Source organism: Esox lucius, chromosome 8 (assembly GCF_011004845.1).
Source record: "Esox lucius isolate fEsoLuc1 chromosome 8, fEsoLuc1.pri, whole genome shotgun sequence".
Taxonomy (NCBI): domain Eukaryota; kingdom Metazoa; phylum Chordata; class Actinopteri; order Esociformes; family Esocidae; genus Esox; species Esox lucius.
Window position 1 is genome coordinate 37,022,088 of NC_047576.1, and position 24,494 is coordinate 37,046,581.

The 24,494-nt window shown below is 38.5% G+C and overlaps 1 protein-coding gene across 2 annotated transcripts in view; it reads right to left on the reverse strand.

The window, feature by feature from the left end:
- hdlbpa (high density lipoprotein binding protein a) overlaps positions 1-24,494 on the reverse strand; it is a 68,298-nt gene that overhangs the window by 12,907 nt on the left and 30,897 nt on the right. For both annotated transcript variants that reach the window (XM_010865313.5, XM_010865312.5), the window contains exons 14-24: positions 15,045-15,158; positions 14,775-14,861; positions 14,528-14,659; positions 8,721-8,939; positions 7,294-7,515; positions 6,662-6,880; positions 6,021-6,186; positions 3,371-3,543; positions 3,085-3,189; positions 2,823-2,957; positions 2,582-2,725 (exon numbers count right to left, since the gene is read on the reverse strand). In XM_010865313.5, coding sequence (XP_010863615.1) covers positions 2,582-2,725; positions 2,823-2,957; positions 3,085-3,189; positions 3,371-3,543; positions 6,021-6,186; positions 6,662-6,880; positions 7,294-7,515; positions 8,721-8,939; positions 14,528-14,659; positions 14,775-14,861; positions 15,045-15,158 — 1,716 coding nt within the window. The remainder of the gene's footprint in view (positions 1-2,581; positions 2,726-2,822; positions 2,958-3,084; positions 3,190-3,370; positions 3,544-6,020; positions 6,187-6,661; positions 6,881-7,293; positions 7,516-8,720; positions 8,940-14,527; positions 14,660-14,774; positions 14,862-15,044; positions 15,159-24,494) is intronic.

The following is a 24,494-nucleotide window of genomic DNA, read 5'->3' on the forward strand; positions in this document are numbered from 1 at the left end:
CTTGGTACTGTAGGGCAGAATTTACAATGACCATCTCCAGCTGTGTAAATAAATCAACCATTTACCAATGACTGCCTGCCTCCTGATCAATCTTTGTCTATAAGACCGCTACGGTGCATACTTAGTGAAAAATGATATTCAATGATTCATTATTTTATTTAGATATTCAATGATTCTTCATTATTTAGTATAAACATGTATACCTATGTCCTTAATTTCTGTCCTAATAATCAATCACTGGAATGTTAATGGTTAACAGACATTTCTGTAAGGTGTGAATGCAGGGAAAAAGGCTTGCTTGTTATTGCCTAGCTTGCTTGCTTCTCAAGCGAACACCACTCTCTTATGAGAACAGAGACCCCAGAACAGATCACAATGTGTCCCTAATTGATAAGAGGTCTATTGTCCAGGACTAGTTTGCGATCCTTTGGTCAGTAAACCAATCCTTTAACCAATGCCTTTAGTTTTGGAAATAAACCAAAGCGGTGTTTGAAGCTCTCTTGCATTTTCCTCACATCTGCCTGCATCTTTTCTCTTGCAAACATCTTGAATCTCCAGAGAACTTTTATCTTCGACAAATGTACTGTAATTGTAATACTCTTTAGATGTTAAATTCATTTGTTACATTGACTATTTGGAATTACTCAAAAACTATATTTAAGGCTATATATAACAATAGGTGAGGCTAAAGTAAAACATTTATCATCTACATCATGCGAATAAAAAAATAATACACAGCCACACAATCTAACAGTCAACAACTGTAATGTTATGTGCCAGTAGCAAAGCTGTTGCTGACTGTATCAACATCAGAAAGAAATGTAACATTTATCAACCATTGATACGGGATGTATTCATTTTTAAAAAACAGCTTGACTTGGACTTTAGTTTGTTATAATATATAATATGGATATAAAAAGTCTACTCACCCCCGTTAAAAAGCCAGGTTTATGTGATGTAAAAGAATGAGACCAAAATAAATCATGTCAGAACTTTTTCTACTTGCAATGTGACCTATAATGTAAACAATTCAATTGAAAAACCAACTGAAATCATTGAGGGGGAGAAATTTAAAATAAAAACCTTACAATAACCTGGTTGCATAAGTGCGCACACCCTCTTATAACTGGGGATGTGGCTGTGTTCAGAATTAACCAATCACATTCAAACCCATGTTAAATAGAAGTCATTACACACCTGCCATCATTTAAAGTGACTCTGATTAATCACAAATAAAGTTCAGCCGTTCTAGTAGGATTTTCCTGACATTTTCTTAGTTGCATCTCAGCGCAAAAGTCATGGTCCGCAGAGAGCGTCCAAAGCATCAGAGGGATCTCATTGTTGAAAGATGTCAGTCAGGAGAAGGGTACAACATTTCCAAAGCATTAGATATACCATGGAACACAGTGAAGACAGCCCTCATCAAGTGGAGAAAATATGGCAGAACCGAGACATAACCATGAACTGGACGTCCCTCCAAAATTGATGAAAAGACAAGAAGAAAACTGATCAAGGAGGCTTCCAAGAGGCTTACAGCAACATTAAAGGAACAGCAGGAATTTCTGGCAAGTACTGGCTGCATGCTACATGTGACAACAATCACCTGTATTCTTCAAAAGGCAAGACGGAAGCCTTTTCTAACAAAGAAAAACAACCAAGCCCGGCTGAAGTTTGCAAAAACAAACAAGTCCCCCAAAAGCATGTGGGAAAATGTGTTATGGTCTGATGAAACCATAATTCCAAAAGGTATGTTTGGCGCAAAAACAAAACTGCACATCACCCAAAGAACACCATACCCACAGTGAAGCATGGTGGTGGCAGCAGCATCACACTTTGTGACTGTTTTCTTGAGCTGGAACCGGGGCCTTAGTCAGGGTGGAGGGAATTATGAACAGTTCCAAATACCAGGCAATTTTGGCACAAAACCTTCAGGCGTCCGTTAGAAAGCTGAAGATGAAGTTCACCTTTCAACACGATAACGACCCAAAGCACACATCCAAATCCACAAAAGCATTGCTTCATCAGAAGATTAACGTTTTGGAATGGTCCAGCCAGAGACCAAATCTGAATCCAATTGAACATCTGTGGGGTGATCTGAAGAGGGCTGTGCACAGGAGATGTCCTCGCAACCTGACAGATTTGGAGAGTGGGCAAATATTGCCATGTCAAGATGTGCCATGCTAATAGACTCCTACTCAAAAAGATTGAGTTCTGCAATAAAATCTAAAGTTACTTCAACAAAGTATTAGTTTAAGGGTGTGCACACTTACACAACCAGGTTATTGTGAGTTTATTCCCCTCAAAGATTTCAGTTTGTTTTTCTATTGAATTGTTCACGTTATAGGTCACATTAAAGGTGGAAAAAGTTGTGACATGATTTATCTTTGTCTCATTGTTTATCATAAGGATCTGGCATTTTAACAGGGGCGTTTAGACTTTATATCCACTAACTGCTTCCCAATAACATTGGCACCTCCCCTATAGCTCTGTCACTCCACTGGGGAGACACACCTCACATTGAAAACCCTGGGAAGGACTTGAGTAAAGTATTCAGAGTCCAATAGTAGATGCAAACCTGTACCTGGTTCTCATCATTCTTGTCTGGGAACTGTATGTTGACGTCATGCTCAGTACGGATGTTGGTGATAATGGCCCCCTTACGGCCAATGATCTTGGGGTGATACTTAGGATCCACAGTGATGGTCAACTTGAAGCTCCTGAGAGACTGCAATGTAGAACAACATTTAATCCTGCCCTTTTAAATACCGTGGTTTGGGGTTGTAACACAAAAACAGGCAATAGAGTTAGATAACTAAGTGTACCCGATCCTCCTGCTCAGCCGTCAGCTCCTTAACACGCTCTAGGAGACCATCCTTGGCGCGGTCCAGGTGATTGGCAAGGCCAGTTATGGAAATGATATCGGACTGCAACTCAGGAGCAGGCACTTGAATATTAACCTAGGCAGTTGAGGGAACATGTGTGGATAAGAAAACATGCTTTTTAAGACATAAGGGAGATACTATATCTTGAATTTCAGCTAATCCCATTGTTGAAGTTAGAGAAAATGAAATTACAGTCACATACCTCAAATTCATCCATCATTTTACGAATTCCACTTCCCTTCTGCCCAATGATGTAACGGTGAAGCTCGAAAGGCACTTCCACCTCAGTGGTGACAGGGACCAAAGCCTAAGTAAACGTTTTAGGAAAACATGATTTGGTTATACATTTCTTGAATTTTTTTTCTTCCCTGTGCTCGAAACTGTCACAAGTAGACTCATTGAGGTTTGCATGCTATACCCATACTGTTTGTAAATGTATACGTTTAATAAATACTGTGGCAAATAAGATGTATAAGAACAGGACTGACTTTGAGTGCCTCCACAGCAGCCTCACATCGCTCCTTGCGGCCAGAAAGCATGATGATATCACACTTCTTATGTGCAGCAGGATCCACAGGTGTAGCAGCCTCTTCAGTGACCAGCACTTCCCCATTAGCCTCTCCATTTTCCTGCACTGAAGCAGCAGCCTCGGCCAGGGGAACTGGGGAACGAAGAAGGGTCAGGTTTAACCTGGGAGAGAATGACAGTCCAATATTGACAGAGGAGTTCTCATCTACAAGTAACAGGCAAAGACATGAAAAACTTGAGTGAGAGAGATACAAAGTATAATTAAGTGCTACAATGGGGGTGTGGAATTAACATCAAATCATGTTGGAGTCAAATAAAAATGACTAACATTAACAATAAAAAAGCATGATTTATTATTTGGAACTAATCACAATTTACCTCAATATGCACAGACTAGACAATACGATCTGTAAGTGAGGATAACTAAGCAGTCCTTCCAGGACACTCTGTGATTGCATAATTAAAATGCATGAAACTAAAGTAAACTAATAAGCACATTATGAAGAGATTGCACTTTGACCACAGGCCATTCAAGAGGGGTTCAAATGTAGTCCAACTGCCTCTGAAAATGGCCCTCGTTAATGCATCCCAGTGCGAAGTCAACAAGACTACAATATCTCCAATGATGTCATTGTCTGACACAAAATAGCATACATTAAGAAAGCCGACACAGCTGCATTTGTCATTGTTCCCGAAGTCCTTCCAAATAACATGCATGGCTTACATCACAAATTTGATAGTGAGTGTCTTTCTGGCAGCCTTTTGATCAGTTTTGCGGAGTTGAATTTTATTGATAATATTTTACATGCAAAAGCTCCATACCTTCCTCATGACCAAAAGGCAAAATTATGCCTAATTAAGAACAAAATTATGGCTCCCATCAATGTGCATCACGCTGGAATTTGTGGTTCTCAGCAGGGCAATACCACTTGAAGCACTTCGGCTTTTACAAAAATAATTTATAGAGGTAAATAAAGGTATAATTTAAGCCTGCTGGCCAAATGCTTAACAGACGCAATCTTGACAAGCATCTACAATCTTCTGTTGTCAAGCTATAGGCAATCAAAGTGACAAACCACAGATCTTGGCAAACATAAAAAAAAAAGCTTTGTTTATGAAAAATAAACAAAAATGTATTTTTATTGATTTATGTATTTTGTGCGTTTTTCTTTAATATAATTTTTTTTGAGTTGCTAATCAAATGCTGATCAATTGTAACAAATTTTTTTCCTTTCATCTGTAAACATTTTACAGAATGGAGCTATTGGATTGTTTTCTTTTGAATATTTGTATTGAAAATAGCTTTCACCTATTATCTGGAAATCTACAAAGGACAGAAATGAAAGACATTCAGATCTACTTCGGAGCGTTTTTTTGTTTTGGGGGAATTAAACGGTTTGTTGGGGATGAGCTTGGGGAGCGACTTCTGCAACTTTGAGTCCTTCATAGTGGGGTCCGAACATCGAGGAGGACAGGGTGTGAATGGAGGGCAGGTCGACGGCTTAGGAGAGGTTGCGGTTGGATGGCAGAAAGGGCTGGGTACTGGTGTGAACAAGAGCTGAGTGGGTTGTGCTGCATGCCTGCTTCTGGAGTACCTGCTCGTCTCCCTTATTGAGCACATTTGTCCTCACTCTGCTCGTCCCACGTTCATCTTGATGGTCATTCTGGCTACTGGGGGCCTTCAGCTCTGTCAGAGGAATCTAGTCAAGACGTACTCTATCGTAGTTTAATTTTATTTGACTTTTTCAAAAGCTTTGTGATTCTTTTCTAATAATGAAAAGCGCTATAGAAGTTAATAGAAGAAAATAAATGTACAATGTTTTTCATTGCATTTGTATTGTGTATTCTTAACTAAAATGTTCCTAAATAATTGAAAATCATATTGCATAATTTCAGAAAGGCCACAATAAAATACCATTTCTAAATCAACCATGGGTGTTGTTAATATTTAATTAACAAACAACTTTGACAGCCCAATTGGATAGTTTATTTTCTAACATGGCAAGAAACAAATTTAAGACTGAAAGAGTGGTGATGGGTTAGGGTTGTGGAGTGTCTAAAGGTAGCGCAGTGAAGACTGCTCAACTTGCTGATGTTAGACAACATGCCATGATCATCTCAAGTCACCTAATCTCAGACATCAGATTGCAAAGTGGCAGCTGAGACAATTCCCAACACCATCAAAAAAAGCACTAAATCTTAGAAATTCCGCAGAAGAATGGTATTGCATCCCACCAGTCCTTCTGGAGACTTGAATCTATGCCAAGATGCACTGAAGCACTTTTGACAGCTTGTGGCACAGCCAGAAGAGGACTGGCCATCCATTAGTCCAACTGCTCTCTAGGTTTCTTCCTAGGTTGCAACCCAATTAAAATTCTTCCTAGCTGCTCCTGTGGGACAGGTTGTGACAACTGCTGATGTAAAAACAGCAGTATAAAATAAATAGGAAAGATGGATTGATTTGAACTACCGTTGATTCAAAAACAAGAATATGGTTGATAAAATACTAGGTTAGCTATATTTACTCTATGTCAATAACCAATCAACAAGAATGACAAAACAAATCCTGCATCAACTCTCCAATGTTTATGGCAGAGAAGGATGCTTTACCAGCAGGTGCGATGGCTGGTCCTTTTCCTGGGGCATCCAGTCGCTCAGGGAACTTGATCTGCACATTGTGGTCCCTGGTGATGGCCTGGATACGGGAGCCTTTGGGCCCCATGATGGAACGGTGGAACTTCTGAGGGATCACACACTCCATGGTCACCTGGGCATCCTGGGCACAAAGTAGAAGAGGACAATCAGCCAGTCAGAGTCAAGAGGACAGGACAGTTTTCCAATCGTGTATGGAAGTCTTCTGCTAGCCCTAAAATGGGCAAAATCTGAAAATGTCAACACATTGGTAACTGAACAGAAGGGCATGATGGGTTGTGCTCAAGAAATTATATGTTTTAATATTTTTTATATTCTGTTGTCTACTGAAGCTTTTAATGGAAAGCGCCTTGTGCACCTTTTGGCTGCTGTAAGGCGCTTTACAAATAAAATTTGATTGATTGATTGAAAACAATGGCAATTTTTTTTTACTAGTAGCAGAAAATGTTTGGAGCCATGACCCTGAGGGCAAAGACAACTAATTAACAAGTCACTTTACTTTTGTAGAAATAAAGATAACTTGGAACTTTGAGGAGCTCGGCCATTTCAACTGACCATGGTCCAGGGTGTTCCCTGTTAGTAAAATCCTGTAAACTCACCAGGTCCTCAATGATCTCAAGCATGCGTTTCTTGGCCGCTTCCACACAGTCTTTGGCTCCCTTCAGAGTAACCTTGTCGCTGTTAGTGCCGGTCCTCGGGAAGCTCACCATGACACCGCCATATTCATCAGCAATGTCCCTCAGCACTTGGCCACGGCGCGCCACAAAGTAGCGGTGATGCTTTGTTTCCACAGTCATCACGTCTTCAACCACGTTATCCTGAAAGACAATACACAATTCACCAAGCGCTTATAAAATGCAAGAAGGTTTCCGTTTTATTAGCTTTTGCAAATGCAGAGTATATAAACCTAAAGCAGGGTCTCCCAAACATTCATTCAACTCCCCATTTCATCATGCGGGAACATAAAGAAGATTGAGGAAAGATGCCTTTTAACTAGGGAGATAAGGACAATATAAAAAAATAAAAAAAATAAAATACCAACACTTTCTTCAAAATACAAAGAAGCGTTTGATTCTGCTTTGAGTCAAGTATCAAACCAGATTAAGACATAATCAGAGACTTGGTTTAATAGCCTCACAAACATACAACAGAAAACAAAAACGATCGCAGGTTTCAAACTCCCCTGTTTTAACAAATATCTAAAATGTATTGATAAAGCTCTTAACAGTACCAGGCTCCTGATGAGTTCCTCCAGTTCCTTCTGGGCCTCCCTTACAGCATCCTCTGTACCCACAACTGTGATCAGCTCCTGGTCCTCATCATCAACTGTGGGGAAGATGATCCTGGCTCCAGTACTGTCTCTCACTTTCCGGATGTTCCCACCTCCCTTACCAATTAAGAACTTATGGTACTCTGGCTTGGCCTTTAGCTCAACAGTGTGACTCTTGGTTTGCTAATCAATAAGGAGAAAAAAGTATTTTAGAATGATTGAAATTGCTTGATAGAATGCTTAAGAACATAAAGGTGGGGCGTATTTCACCACCCTTCATACGGCATGCAGTCAACTGACAACCAAATTTAGGATTCATTCCTTTTTTGAAAAGGTTTAACGGCCTTCAAAGTTTGATATGTTTTCTGTGTGCTATTTTCTGTTGAATATAGGGTTTAATTGATTTGCACATCATCAACGTTTTTGGAAATAGGGTTGAACTTATGAAGCAATATAATACAGTAATAAATAATAAACGTTGTATTAGACACAAACATTCAGAATTCCATATACCAATACTCACAATGCAATTTAAATATAGTCAATCACTTATACAGCAACAATGTGCTTTATAATTGATGGTACATTTTCCTCAAAGAACATACAGAATTATAAATATCAGACTTGATATATTTTGTGTCAATGTGCAGCACATTATTATTGCATTATAATGATGAATATAGTAACACTTTGTAGTGCAGGTCTTTGACTTCTGCTAAACTGTAGAACTTGTTATTCCACTTGGTGAATAAAGCAGAGTTAGATTAAATAGTTTGATTCGTGAGGTGTCATTACAAAAATATACAGAACGCTTCCCATTACTGAAAGCAGACATTGACCACTCACAAATCAAAGCTATACAATTGAATTGTGTAGTAACATATGGTTGATTGATTTTTTTCACTTCATAGGCATTTTTTCACTTTACCTAAAGCATCTCAACTGAAAGTTTAAAGTATTCTATTACAATAATTATTCAGTACTGATGCTCACCAACAAAAACATTAGAAACAAAATCACATTGAACACAATGCTGTAAGATCCTTAAAACAATACCAGCAATTCTGAAGTACTACTGTGCTGAACATAAGTGATTTGGACTATACTTAAGGCATTATGAGTATTGCTATAAATAAGAGTATATATCAGGGTCTATAATTATACATATACTGCATTATCACTGTAATACATCGCATGGTGAATACATATAATGCATTATACATCCGGATGTTAAGTGTTACCACATTGGAATGCATATTTGCAAAGAGTTGAATGAGAACAGAACCCTTGCAGTTGTAACAGCCAATTAACTAAGCAGAAGCATACTTCACAACCTACAGCCCAGTGACAAACATTGATTAAAAGTAAGAGCTTAGACCAAAACTAACCTTCTCCTCAGCCAGAGAGAGCAACTGTTTTTTAGCCTTCTCCACCTCCTCAGCTGGGCCCCTGATGGTCACTGTATCAATACCAGACCCCTCGGTGGGAAAGTGGATATGTACACCACCACACTCCTCCATAATGGAGCGCACAAAACGGCCCTTAGAGCCAATCAGGGAGTTGTGCAGTTTAGAGGGAATGGACACCTCCATCTCTGTGATGTTGGCCTGGAGAGGATGGACACAATGCAGAATATCAGTACAGTTCACTGTAATTGAAGTGGACAACATGGTTGACTATGAAGTTCAGTGGGAAGAGAAGAGACATTTGTTACTCTAGGGTTACATGCCAAATAAATGAACTGGTAAAAGGTCAATATTATGGGTGCATGTACATACAAATTAAGTAAATGAATATCACCCTACCCAAATGTATGAAAGGCATACATGGGTTAAAATAAAAATCAGAATAAATCACTTTCCATCTATTTTCAGAACACCAGTATAACAATGCCACATTTCCACTGGTGCTTTACCCCAGTACCAGGGTCACACCAGTGATTTATGCCAATGTTGGCTCTACACTTTCCTGTTTCCACTATCAAAGTTGGGTACAAAGGACTTAGGGAGGGGCTCAGGTGGGGAGGAAGGAGTAAACGATCAACACGAGGTTCCTTTGCGGTAACAAAAAAAAAAATAAATTTGCTAAATTCTTTGGGTAGTAAAACAAAATCTAGTCAGTTTGGTTATAATACTTTACATCTGCCATTTACAAAACGAACATGAGACCTGAAGAACATAAGACTACAAACAGGACATGAGAATTGAGGCAAATGTCTACAATGTTAGCTGGTTTGGGTAATTCAGAACTTAAATGGATGGAAGATAACCGAGTCAATCATCTAGAACAAGAAAGGTGGGTTATGTTGTCCACAGCACAGTTATATATTATTTCTTGTTTTAAACCAGCTAATTTTGTATAGTTATATCCCGTAATTTGTGGGTTATACTGTGAGTGAAGGAATCTAAAATGATTTTTAAGTAATTAATTTGCATTTTATTGCATGACATAAGTATTTGACATCAGAAAAGCAGAACTTCATATTTGGTACAGAAACCTTTGTTTGCAATTAGAGATCATACGTTTCCTGTAGTTCTTGACCAGGTTTGCACACACTGCAGCAGGGATTTTGGCCCACTCCTCCATACAGACCTTCTCCAGATCCTTCAGGTTTCAGAGCTGTCGCTGGGCAATACGGACTTTCAGCTCCCTCCAAAAGTGGCTAGGCCACTCCAAGACCTTTAAATTCTTCTGACAGAGCCACTCTTTAGTTGCCCTGGCTGTGTGTTTTGTGTCGCTGTCATGCTGGAAGTCCCAGCCACGGGGAAAGGAGGTTGTTGGCCAAGATCTTGCAATACATGGGCCCCATCCATCCTCCCCTCAATACGGTGCAGTCATTCTGTCCCTTTTGCAGAAAAACACCCCCAAAGAATGTTTCCACCTCCATGCTTCACGGTTGGGATGGTGTTCTTGGGGTTGTACGCATCATTCTAGACTCTCTAGACTGAGGGAGATTGACAGCCATCTTGAACTTGAACTCCATTCTCTAATAATTGCGCCAACAGTTGTTGCCTTCTCACCAAGCTGCTTGCCTATTGTCCTGTAGCCCATCCCAGCCTTGTGCAGGTTTACAATTTTATCCCTGATGTCCTTACACAGCTCTCTGGTCTTGACCATTGTGGAGAGGTTGGAGTCTGAGTGTGTGGACAGGTGTCTTTTATACAGGTAACAAGTTCAAACAGGTGCAGTCAATACAGGTAATGAGTGGAGAACAGGAGGGCTTCTTAAAGAAAAACAAACAGGTCTGTGAGATCCGGAATTCTTAATGGTTGGTAGGTGATTTTCTGGATATTTGTATCGTGTACTTATTCTCCCCACTGTACATTCAGTAATCAGCGATTTTTTTATTGATTTTTTAAAAGGTACACTGAAAAAACAGCCAGCAGAATTGGCTGATTTCAAACTGGCACTAGCAAACTATTTCCAATAGCCACCATACACAGCTTCTTTTCTTCGGCAGTGATGTCATTAAGGTGAGCATGAACTTCAACCTCAACAAGCCATGTGAAGATAGGTTGCTCCAACTAGCTTTTTAAAATAGCTGCTAGTTTACACTCCGGTATGTTACTGCTAGATTGTTTGCTTTATTTCTTTATTAATTCTTACCACTGGGATGTGTGCCAAGTCACAAGAATTTAAATGTGCAGTAAGACGCAGTGTTATTTGGTGCATTTGATAAATACCTTTTTAACTTCTGGAATTCCTTCGTTTGTAAGTATTGATATAGACTTCTTACTGCGCGTGGATCTTGAGTGAAATACTACCCGCTATGCAATTGGGACAATACCTCTGCCTCTCCCAAGTTGTATTGCAGGACAATCAATGGAGCAACTTCGCCAACGAGATTTCCAACGAGAAACATTTTAATAAAGGAACGTGACCAATGTTCACTTCGAAGAGGACTAAAGGCGAATGCAATTCCATCATGTTAGACTGCAAGTAACACTTCTGTTTGCTATATTATAATATACAAAATACACATTGCCTATGGATATTTTGGGCAAGGGCTGAGGATTAACGTGTTCACCACAGCCCCCCTTCAGCTGCTCTCCAAGCTTCTATTTGGTCAATTCATCATCTGTGTATTACTGTTAGAACAAGTAAGGCTATATCCCCAGAATTATTTTTTTACTGCTCGCATTCAGACCCACACCCAAACATTTGGCTGTCTGAGGTGAATAGCAAAGACGAAATAGGTAACTTGCTTTCTAGCTAGTGAATACTAAATGTTCATTTACCGTGTATACACTTCTCCTGAACAAACACGAGGATTGATACAACTGAACAAAACTGACCAGTAAGGAAGTACCTTTTTATTTGAAATAAAAATGTTAGTGAAAATTAAAACTTTATTTTAAGGAATACAACATCGTCATGATCTTTAAGGTAAACACCATGTGTCTTAGTTGAGTGTTTTAGAGTAGTTTCTACTTGCAGTGCAGCTTTTTGAACATAAGTGATTTCCACTAATGCTAATTTAATTTTCAATACAGAAGTTTGGCCTGTTAAAGTCTTAAACGATCAACCTGGATTGTGAAGTTGCGAAGTAGTTCCCATTTTATTTTTTTACCTCACACCATCTGACTTGAAGAAATGGCTAACGGCTAGCAACAAAGATAGTTAAGTAACTCCTAAACTGTAAGTAACAATTGTTTCAAACAATGACACGTGGCATCTGGCTAAAAATGGGCCACCAGGGTTTCAGAAAATAATTGTACTTAGTAATCAGAACCATAGGACTTGAACAAAAATAACCTAGATAGCTAGCTAGTTAGTTGAGATTGGTCCTTTGTTTTGGTCCAATTCAAGATGGCTCCATGTTAACGCTAAACTTCACATCTGTTAAATACAAAACCTGTTCAGGAACTACTTTCGAATGCATCTCAAAACACTTACCAGAGGTTTGCTTCATCTCCAGAACTGCACCACACTCCCAGACTGAAGTGTATCACAACTCCGTACTGCTGGCCGGTTTCCCATTATGGAGTCAATGGCATCGTACTATTTAAACAGTCTTTCCCACTCTTTCCATTGTGAGTCTTAGCATCCCTGTAGTGTTGCTTGATTTTTTTAAATGTTATCACAGATCTGTATGCCAGATCTCAAGAAGCCCAACTAGAGAAGCCTATAACTTAGCGAATGATAAACTTTGCTACCTGAATAGCGTGAAGATTCAAATTGACGATTAGTTTCCTCTTCGCAGTACAACGCAACAAGGGCTTCAACCAATGACACTTGGAAAGACATGAACATGTTGCTGAAAAGTCTTTCACAAAATCAATGACAATCATTTACAAATGGTGGACTCGTCTATATTTAAAAGGTCCACACGACTAGCGTTTTCGCTGTACATCACACGCCAACCCAAGTCCTAAAGTCAGAGGTTTGGCACCAAGTGAAAGCTGGGCACTGGCCCGTGTCAATGTAAACAAACATTTCTGGACTTCAGGGTAAAACACCAGTGTTTGGCAACAGTGGAAAGGCAAAAGACATTCACCGGCTTCCATGGGCAAGTGATCCTTTTCCCCATTTAAATTCATAGCATCGTATTACAACGGTTGCTATCTGTCTTTTCCGGGGAAAATGTTTGCTTGTTCTCGCATTAAAATGCATCGGTACCAATTTCAATCAAATTGACCAGTAGATAAAAAATCAGTACAGACCAGTAGATTTCAAACCAACTGGCCCAATAGGGCCAGTGAGAAAGGTTAGCATTGGACACTGAGGGGTATTCAACTCGGGATCTTAAAGCCAGTTGCACTCCACTCCACTTTTTCATTGCAACCCTTTAACCAGGAACTTGGGACAAGTGGGTGCACTTACTGATAAGGTAAAAAAATAATACCTGCAGTAGTAGTTTTGCAGGATGAAGCACACAGTCCCAATGATTTCACATTATATTTGTAATTTTACACCCTCCTGAGTATTGCATGCAATACATTCGCTGCAGCACAATAGTTTTCCCACAAAAAGTATCCCTTGTACATTACAGGTCTTATTGTTGCTGCCCAATCTTTAACAGTTCCAGCATGACGCTCTTCGATTGTAGCTACAGAGTTGTAAAAGTTGGTTAGCATGCTTGCTTCTTATCTTTGGTTGTGGCTCAGACAATGGCTACCTTCTTTATATCAATGTCACAGCCACGTACTGACAGTTCAACACAAACCTGCGAGAGCAATGAGACAGTTTTGTTTCTTTGACCTCACTGCCGAGTTTGATACTTTGAATGTCAAGTGCAGGACATGTTCGTCCTGCTCTGATGCTGGTGCGATAGTAAACTGCACACGATGGTATACTGCACTCCACTTGAGAAAAAAAAATGTGTGGCGGTGCATCACATTTTAGCAGCGGTGGACCGCTGATGTTATTACAATAAGAGGGAAACACTAACCAATCATGCGTTCTTGCACAATCATTAATTGTTCTCTCTCTGATAAGTAATGAGAGATACTAGACGTTCCCGTAAGAGCACCTTATAAATAAATAAAAGGCACTTTTTCTAAAGAGTATCATAACATCTTTTGATACAAAATTCAATGAGCCCTAAAATCCCTTCCAGATAAAAATTGAATGCCAGTGTACGGCCACATCCAACAGGTGAAGGGCAGAACATTATGCTTGAATATAGATCATATCCCTAGTCCAAACAGATGAGGCCTGGACCCCTTTTGTATTTTTAACAAAAAGACAGGCTCCATTTCTGTGAAGGAATGGAGAAAGGTTTTACTAAAGCAAGGGAAATGTAGGGAACTATTACATTTGTGAGCCGTCACCTAAACGGTCATCCCTTTCCAGCCCACCTAATAAAAGATCACAAAAAAGTCGCCCATGGGCTTTCAAAAACTTGTAAGAGCTTGGGCAGAACAATATAGTGGTACTAGCTAGTAGTGATGGGCATTACTTTTTTGTCCCTTCTGAATTCTGTGTGCCTAAAACAGCCATCTCAATCCGAGCGATCAATCATTAGTAACTAGTAAGTGATCACAAGCAAAGTCCTTCCTTAGATATTGATTAATTGTAATACAGTGCTAAATAGTCCAAGAGACCCCAAAAATCTATAGCCAGCACAGATGAAGACGCCCTTTTCTGTAAACTGGCAAAAAAATGTACAGTCTCATACAGTCAATTTACAGTCTTATATAAGTCGTCTAAGGGCCAACTTGCATCATCTCCCTGAGCAAAGCCAGTAACTTACCAGCTCTTTTTGAATAGCCAGGATGCGGACTCTTGCTGCCTCACAGTTTTCCTTCTTGCCGGTGATGACAATCATCTCGGAGTTGCTATTCTCAGCAGGCAGGTCAATCCTGGTATTTGTTTCTTCTCGAATCTGGGAAATAAGTTATTATCTATGATCAGGGATAACAATTTTGGAATGGTAAAAACCTAAAAAAATATTGAAAAAAATATCCAAAGCAAGTTTATTAAATCCTATAAGAATATACCTTCTTGATGTTGGCCCCTCCCTTCCCGATAATGTTTTTGTGGAACTGTTTGAAGATGGGAACAGAAACAGAGAAGCCATTCTCCACCTAAAAACACAATTAATCAATGATAACATGTAAATAAACTGAAAAGGGAAAAACTAAAATGCAAGTACACTGCCAACTAACTTATTTATTGAATCATTTTAGATAACTTCTTGAAACCAAAGGAGTTTCACACCCTACTCTAAACTCATGCAGTGTTGTACCAAATGTTGCACCAAATCATACCATGTCAGCAACCATCTTGGCCATGAATTTGGAGCACTTTTCCACCTCATTCCTAGGACCACGCAGCTGAACAATGTCACTTTTCGCTGACGGGTCTGGAAAGTTGATGATGACCTGGAATTGATTCAAAATGACGTTTAATGAAGCTCATAACTTACATTTTAATAACTAATTGCATCCACCCAACTGTTACCGACATGCTTTCTTAATGACTAAAGTCTTACTCCATGGTCTTCGATGTAATCAAATCTGCAACTAGAAAGGAGATTAAACTGACGATTTACTCATATAGTTATTCAATTCTAGAAATACAAATAGACCATTCTGGGGCATCAATGAGACAGGCCTACAGATGTCACTCATCTAATTCCAGCTACAAGGGAACGACAACACCCGCCTGAAACTGATGTTATTGAAATGTTTACTGTTTTTAAATCAAGCCTGTGTCTGTTTTTATATGGCCATAATAAAACACTCAAATCAGGGGAATATTGTCATGGATTACTATGTTGCTGTGTTTGATTCTATAAACTGTCACTCAAACTCACAGTGCAGAATCATAATTTACATGTTGGATTCTTTGTAAAGTAGCCTAATACAATGTTTTTCCAACCAAACTTCTTTGATATAGTACAATATGCCACAGTAGACACAAATGAAAATAATTCTAACATAGCACGTTTACACAAAGGACGTTTTGGTTGTTAAACAGGCAATAGGCTACACGCTCAACCCATAATTGTTTCATGAATATTTTCACAGGTAAATATCCATTGTTTTTGCTGGACCACGTAAGCAGAGCCGGCCTAGAAGAACAAATGTAACTGACTGGAGGGAGTCCCTGACTGACTAGCCCTTGTTAAATAGCGCAGTGGTTAGAGAAGCGGACTACGGAACAACGGGTCCCGCGTTTTGACTCCCGTAATAGTCAAAACACATTATGCCTAGGATTTGTTCAGGACAAAGACTTCGCTGGCTATAACCTTCAGTGGCTACGTTACAGGAAGCCTAAAATAAAACAGTTTGTGGATATTAGGATTTCTTCAGGATAGAATCGTAGCCAAATGGTACCCAGGCGCTAATCACCCCTCACTGAATGCATGACATCAATGGATGAATGCACGATACACACAGATGAAAGAAAACTTAATTTGGCTATTTTTGAAACATAATACAAATAGGCTACTTATCACATGGGTTACCGTTTTTCAATAGTAGATTAATCTTAATGTGTAGGCTAATTCATCAAATGTAAATATACATTATTTTAGGAGGGAAAGAGAAACTATATCGCAGACACATCTCTTACTTTTCTGCTTATTTTACTGAAGATTAATATTTCAATGTATTAGGCTGAATAATTTTCCACAAAACTAGATTCCAAGACATATCTCGTCTTTTACTAGTAACTCCTCAGTTTTTCAATAACGTATTAATGTCACCAATAGAAAAACATCTGCCAGTAATCTAGGAGACTACAGCTAAGCATTTGTGTTGAACTGAACTCGATAGCCCCACTACAACCCACGGGAGAGATGTGCAAACACGCGCTGTTCACGGCCTATACACTTTGGACCTCGTCTTTTTATATGTATTCTTTTTTTAGTCATTGTTTTAGTATGATGAGACCTTCAATATAAACACACTTGTATTTTTCATATTCATTGACCATTTAAAACAAATTCTGTAATTCATTTATTTTTTTACTATTCTATATAGTTTGATTATGACCCAGTAGATGAACTGATGCTCTGGCTGGATGGTGATGCTGCTGAGGAGAATGTCCATGCTAAATGGGACGATTCGTATGCTAATGACGCCAAATGGTGTTCTGCTCTGGCGGTTATAGGGGGTAAAAAAGGCCTGGCGGTTCTAGTGTTAAAACAACCAGTGGCAAAAGCCATACGGCTCATAGAAGCTATTTGTGGTGGAGGTAAACTTAAACTTTAAACAGTTTAACACAATGCTTAATGGTATCTATCGACATATTCAAACTCTGCTAATGCGTTACAAAATTATCTAATGTTGAAACACTAACTCTTGGGAGATGTATAGCTCTGTGGCGTAGCGGTTGAAGACAGCCTCTCACGTGAGAGACCCAGGTTCGAGTCCAGGGAGTGCAATAACAATCATCACTTTATTGCGGGCCGGCTAAACTAGGCTTACCTTGTTGCTTGTTTTCATAAAGTTTCTAATAAAATGGTGTTTGAACAGAACATGCAATTTGTTTATTTACAATGAACTAAAGTCCACAAATAACTGTTAATTACTCCACATTATCCAAAGAAGACAGTCGGGTGACTGTCTACCTCCACCACAAATAGCATCTACGAATTGTATTGCTTTTGCCACTGGCCATTTTATCAGCTTATTAGCCATTCGTGAATGACATACAATAACTACTGTATCAATATAGGTGACGATAACTGAAAGGACGAGAGAACTGAAAGGACGAGAGAACCATGTAGCCAGCGAAGTGTCTATCCTAATAGTGCCTGTCTATCCTAATATCCACCAGAAGTGTTTTATTTTAGCCAGCGAAAGTTTGTGTCTGTCATGAAATTCAGACAATGCGTTTTGACTGTTACGGGAGTTGAATGCGGGACCTGTTGTTCCGGAGCCCGCGTCTCTAACCAGAGAGCCTGCGACTATACAAAGGGGTAGTCAGTCACTCAGTCACTAAGATACATTCGCTCTTCTACGCCGGCTCAGCTTACGCAGTCGGGCAAAAACAGTATCAGATCTATTCATCTGTAATTTCGATCATGCATTAAAGCAGAAATGTTTTGGGTCCTCGTGTGTCATTCAAACAGCAAGTCTACTTTGCACTATTTGGAATTTGTGTGAGCTTGCTGAAAGAAAAGGCTCATCATTGTTGGCATTGGATTCTGGAGACATGGATATACGACTTTTTAATCATTATTCTAAGAGCAATATAAGAAGTGCAGCTGAAGAGTAGGGCTGCACAATTAATCAAAATCAGATTGAAAATACAATTTGCACGTGCTGCAGAAAGCTGTGATTGTGGCAATATATTTTATTTTTATGCTCAATCAAAACACTTTCACTGGGGTGCCATCTTGGCTATAATCATATTTGCATTTGTACAATTTATTAGGGGTTGATTTTACTTAAAATTATCCTGATTATTAGTATAAAGGTTGGAGTCTGACAAGCAAACGGCACAATCCTGTCAGTCAACACACATATACAAGCGCTCTTGCAACATCTTACCCTACCTTTTGCTATTTGAAGACATGTTTACAATTCAAATGTCCAGCTGTATGTCCCAAATCAGTCAAACAATACAATGTATTGTTTGGATCATGCCTCTCACGCGTCCAAATTTATGAGTGATATTGAGTATTCTTAAAATATCCCAAATATTACAAAAGTAATAGCCACAACCAAACAAAATAATGCATTTTAACTGAAAGGTTAGCTTATTAATGTAGTCAAGCAAAACAAACGTAGGGTAGCTTCAACATGCATTTCTCTGGTGATCTCCCCCTTTAGTTCTAGAGAGACATACACTAAAATAATTTGTTTCACGCACAGAAAGAATGGATTATTTATCAATGCAATTGATTTGGAAAATCAGTTACAGTTGTGAAAGATTAAATTACATGACTTCCTGAATAGGTGTATTACTAGCTTTAGTAATAAAATCTAATTAATAAAATTGTTTTTTTATTAGGTGAAAAGGGCATGGAAAACTGTGTGCACCCGGGTTTATATTAGCTGACAAATGCCGGCTTTTCACCACTATCAGGTGTATTCCGGAAGATGAAAATGTCAATGGTCAAAATGCCCGGTGGGAAATATGCCAAATGAATAAATAGATGAATAGCATATTAAATAGCCTAATATCAATTGACATATATAATCTGTTGTCAAGAAAACAGTGAACCTCTACAATATATACCTCTACAATTCTACAATATAATAGTCTGTAGTTTTTTTTCAAATAACTGATCTAATGGGTGAGCAGAGTGTTACAGCAGTCTACATTTAAACGTAGACTACGTCAAAACGTACATTGTAGGCCTAAGAAAATATGCATCAGGCAGGCAATCTTGGGTTAGCAGCGGCGACGTCTTATCTTACACTGGTTAAACTTACAATTTACCGGGAGTTAGTTATTTCAAATTCATAAATTGGCTGTAAAGGACAATTGTACTGTTATTATTTGGACACTAGCAGGAACAACAACAACTATACAAATTATACAGAAACTTAACAGTAGTGAACTGTTCTTCAACATTGGCAACTATGAAATGTATTGAACGATAGCATCCAAAAACTTTTCATATTTTAAGAGCAGCAAACATTTGTCTGAGGATGACCTCTGCAAGAAAGATGATGGCCTGGACTGTGCATATTGTATCAAGCAAACTAGCATTTTGATAGATATTGGGCATGAAAAGTAATTTCATTAAACTTGACACAATGTATGAGCGTACTTGTGCACGAAGGACACTAGGTAGGAAATGTGATGCCCCATTACTGATGGGTCCCAAACACACTGTCCATACCAACTGCAAAAAACTGTATGTGACAGTCATAGGACTATCGGAATAGACCCTTGGGTCATAGGTTGGAATACACTATACAAGGGTATTTTGTAGGATAAACCTCTTATAATAGCCTGTGTAATGGTTGGCTATGAAACACTGACCGCCACCTATGTGTTCAGGCATAAAATACTTAACTTTATAATAATTGGAGAACATGTAAGAACTATGGAGGATCATCATCTTGGACTCATGCTCATTAAAGACTCTCTCCTGACTTGTTTGTTTAAAGACTGTTCATGGCTCAAAAGTGGACAGAAGTAAAAAAAAATTAAATTAAAACATCTACATATCGCTGTTCGAAGAGACCTTGACAAATTTTTTGGCCAATGTAGTAAACATTCAAAATTTTAGTTAAACATTTTGTTTTGAGGTTTCGTATTTTTATTTTATATCAAATAAGGCCCAGCACAGTTTGTTTAACATTTACTTGTTTTCATATTTTCTATTATTTGTATAACTTAATGTATAGCTGTCAATATTAATATTTTTAAATTAAAAAAAAGGCAAAGGGAAATAAAATGGAAATAAAAAAAATTGTGAAACTCAGTATATTTAGAAATTACTATTAGCCTAATATAAATTATTTTGAGATTTGACAAACGGTTTTTGGATTCATTTTTTTCTTTGATATAGTAACAAAGTTCAAGGTTTCAAAAGATATTGTTGAAGTTAAATAGCCTATGCTCAGTTTCTCACCCACTTCGGCTGGGTCTTATTGTGCTTTACAAGATATATAAAAACACAACATCATATGTACACAGACTTAAGTGTCGTTTTCACCTAAACAAAACATAAAAACACTTCCCCATAATCGTAGAAAACAGTGCATTCGAACCAGAATTCTAGCATAAACCCGAATTCTAGCATAAACATCACAGAAAGAATACATCGTCATTGGATTTTAAATCATAATTTAATTGATGATCGCTTCATAGTCAACCATTATTATTACATTCAAAATATGCTCGCCGCAAAACAAAGGTTGTTTCAATGTTCATCCAACTAGAGCTGGATGCTTACATCCAGGCCACATTCCTGTCCGTGCCCTCCATTCTCATCGCCCATCGTCCTGCTGAACATCCCGCTCAACACCACTCATTGCTCGTCCGTTTGCCAAGCATCGACTCGAGGACTCCCCCTAGCGAGGACGTCCATGTGACCGTACTAGAGAGCCTGAGGGACGTGGCCCCTACTGGACTGAGGCCAGCAAGACCACAGAAAAGCGCTGTTTTTTTTTTTTTAAATAGCCCCCTTACAAAACATGTTTCAACATTTAATAAGCAATTGGACAACATATTTATTGGCCATATGCCTACATTTTAATGCCAAGTTGGAAACTTGGAAATGACAAAATTCGACGTATTATTCGACAATATTGGCCAAAATATATATGTTACAGACGCTTGAGTGTTTTTTCCTATGGTCAATCAGAGTTGATGTGACAAATAAGCGACTGAAAAGCGTTTGTCTATTAAATAATAATGTTGTGAAATTTAAGGCTACATTATGGTGCATTGCAAAACAATTCCAAACTAGATTTGCAAAATTATCAGTTTCTCTGGTTTTACTATACATATGTTCGAGTAAAACAGTTGTTTTATTCTATAAACTACTGTCAACATCACTCCCAAATTCCAAATAAAAATATTGTCATTTAGAGTATTTATTTGTAGAAAATAACTGGTCAAAATAACAAACAAAAAAAATTCATTGTTTTCAGACCTCGAATAATGCAAAGGAAAATTCATGTTCATTTTTCAACAACAAAATATTAATGGAAATTGGGCTGGTCATAACGGTCTTAATCTAGTGGTCCTTCATCCACACCTTGATTGACCTGGCTGTGTGGCATGAAGCATTGTCTTGCTGGAAAAACCAATTCTCAGAGTTGGGGAACATTGTCAGAGCAGAAGAAAGCAGGTGCTCTTCCAGGATAACCTTGTACTTGGCTTGATTCGAGTCCTACACAAAAGACAAAACATGCCAGATACCAGCCTTGCTGAAACATCCCCAGATCACAACCGATCCTCCACCAAATTTCACAGTGGGTGCGAGACACTGGTTTGTATGCCTCTTAGATCATCATCTAACCATTAGATGACCAGGTGTTGGGCAAAGCAGAAAATCTGACTCGTCAGAGAAGATGACCTTACTCCATTCCTCTACGGTCCAATTTTTATGGTCTTTTGCAAACTACAGCCTGGCTCTTCTTTGCTTCTCATTGAAGAAGGGCTTTTTTCTGGCTTTCCAGCAGGACAATGTATAAATGCATTTCTTTTTTTTCAGCCCTGCCCCTAGGAGCCGGTTTTGAACCGTCCTCGCTGAGCACTTCACCCCCAGCTGCTGTTTGCCACTCTTTTTGTAGGTCACTTGATGTCATCCTACAGTTGAGTGACATTTGAATGAGTTGACGGTCATCTCGGTCAGTGGACAGTCGTTTTCACCCTCTGCCAGTCTCTAGCCCCAATGTCTGTTGCTTGACCGTGTTCTTATGAACCACAGTCTGAAGTTTTCAGACCGGAAGCAACCTGACGCTCACTGTATCACTCTGCCGTGGTTTTTATATTTTTCCTCATTAAATTAGATTTAGTTCAGGTAATCACTTAATCATTACCTCAAGTAAAATGAGGTGTGCCTGTGTTGGAATTTAACAGATACTGGAATGGAATGGCTGCCATACATGTAGAGATGCTAATTTAAGAAAAATTAGGAGTGGTCTCTTAACTTTTTCCAGAGCTGTATATGCTCAGTCTGCAAAGATTGTGAATAGTTCATTCTGCTGACTAGTTAAAATTAAAAAACATTTGTTGGATCACAGAGTTTGTGCTTTATTTAAATGTAGGCTATGATATGGCTATTTAAAACATATGCAGATCTTTGGGGCTGTAATTCTCTAATTTTAACAGCCATATTGGCTGTCACAAAATGTATATTGTTAACTGCTGATAGGCCTAATGCTCCATGGTTTACATAAAACAAGCAGAATAAGCACTGGTGTCCTGGATTACATAAAATATGTTTATTATGCTTGTTAATAAGCACTGAAATGGGTTTATTTTTTAAGAGAAGAATGTGTATTTTTGCATACTTATTTTTTTGATTTGCATGAACTTAATGTCTAGAGCTTGAAAGGATTTTAGTGAGGCATAGTTGTGTGCTTCCTTTAAACATTTTAACACCAGAAAAGTTCCACTTTCTAGCAGATTGGCATGATGGCACTCTTGGACATGGACAAGTTGGTGTGTGTGTGTGTGTGTGTGTGTCTGTGTAGCAGCAACAAGCTAAGAATCTATGCACATTCTTGTACATTTTTTCATATCAGTTGTCAAATTCTGTGAAACTGACACTACAACACAGCGAATAAAAACGTATTATTTTCTTCAGTTGCACAGATAGTTATGTATCGTAGATGATTGTCTTGCAATGTATCTGCCATCGTTATCATGGGCAATGTACAGTGATAGTATCGTATCATGAGTTACTCTGATTCCAACGCCTAGTACAAAAACTGTTGATTTGGCTACTCCTAAAGTTCCGGCTATCTCTCTGATGCATTTCTTTTTTGCAGACTAAGGACGGCCTGTTTCACTTGCACTGAGATCTCCTTTGAACAGATGTGGATTTACAGCAACAGCTTCCAAATGATAATGCCACACCTGGAATCAACTCCAGACCTTTTACCTGCTTAATTGATGAAGAAATAAAGGAAAAGCCCAAAACTGTCCATAAAACAGCTTTTTAGTCAATTGCCAAATTACTTTTGGCCCCTTGAGGGGGCTATATATTAAAGAGCTGTAATTCCTAAACCCTTCCTCCAATTTGGATGTGAATACCCACAAGCTGAGAGACTGCACATTAAGCCCATATTGAATATCTAACTTTAATTTGAATAGATTTTGATAAACAGCCAAAATTTTACTTGTGTCAGTGTCCAACTTTTCTGGACCGAACTGTATAAATGAACATATGCAAATAATTATGTTGGATGACAAGGTTTTCCCCCTAATAATTCTGACGTTCTCCAAAATGAATCCGAAAGCTGCAATTTTATTCACTATGTTAGTGTGGATCCTTTTGATCAGATGGCTACACTCTGAAAGGGGTAACTCACCGTTGGCCTGTAGCAACATGCTTGACTTGGCTGCTATGAACATACCTTTTATTCAAATATGTGCATGAATAGGCCACTGAGTCAGACATAGGGACTTCAGAGATGGAAAATGCAGCAAGAAAGATTCAACCTATGCTTTATTCAAATGCAGAGCCTTCTGCCGAACATCTCCTCGGGAGGAGAAACTGCCAGTTTGCTAAATTCTCTCAGAAAGCAGAACATGACATTTGTGTCTGCTTTGAGGGAAGCAGATAAGTTATCAAAACAAATAACTGAGTACTTATGATTCAGAAAAATAGCAGTACCCTTCATAGAAAAAACTGATTTAGGGTAAAGTTGAGAAAATATATATTCTTAACTATTTCGACTGGTAAGTGTGTTAATGTCCTTTTCTTTCTCAACTGCAGCGGAATGTACAAAAGGTACAACCGAGTATTCTTAGATGACTAGCGAAACCACCATCTTGTTTATTGAAAACCATGGCTATGGAAATTACTTGATCTGTCGCTACCAATCTACTGGACAAAGTAAAAACTTTTTAAACAGTTATTTGCTGTTATTGCAATAAACAGTCGCGTCCTTTATAGAACGACCAGATTTAGTGGAAAGTTGAGAAAGCATTTATCCCCATTTCTACTGGTCATTTTTTTTTATGTTAATGTTGTTGCAAAGTAACAAAAGTATAGAACTATATTAAGGAAATTATCAAGGGAACCAGTCATTTCTGCTGGTGAAATTCTGTTAATCTAATATATGCGAGGT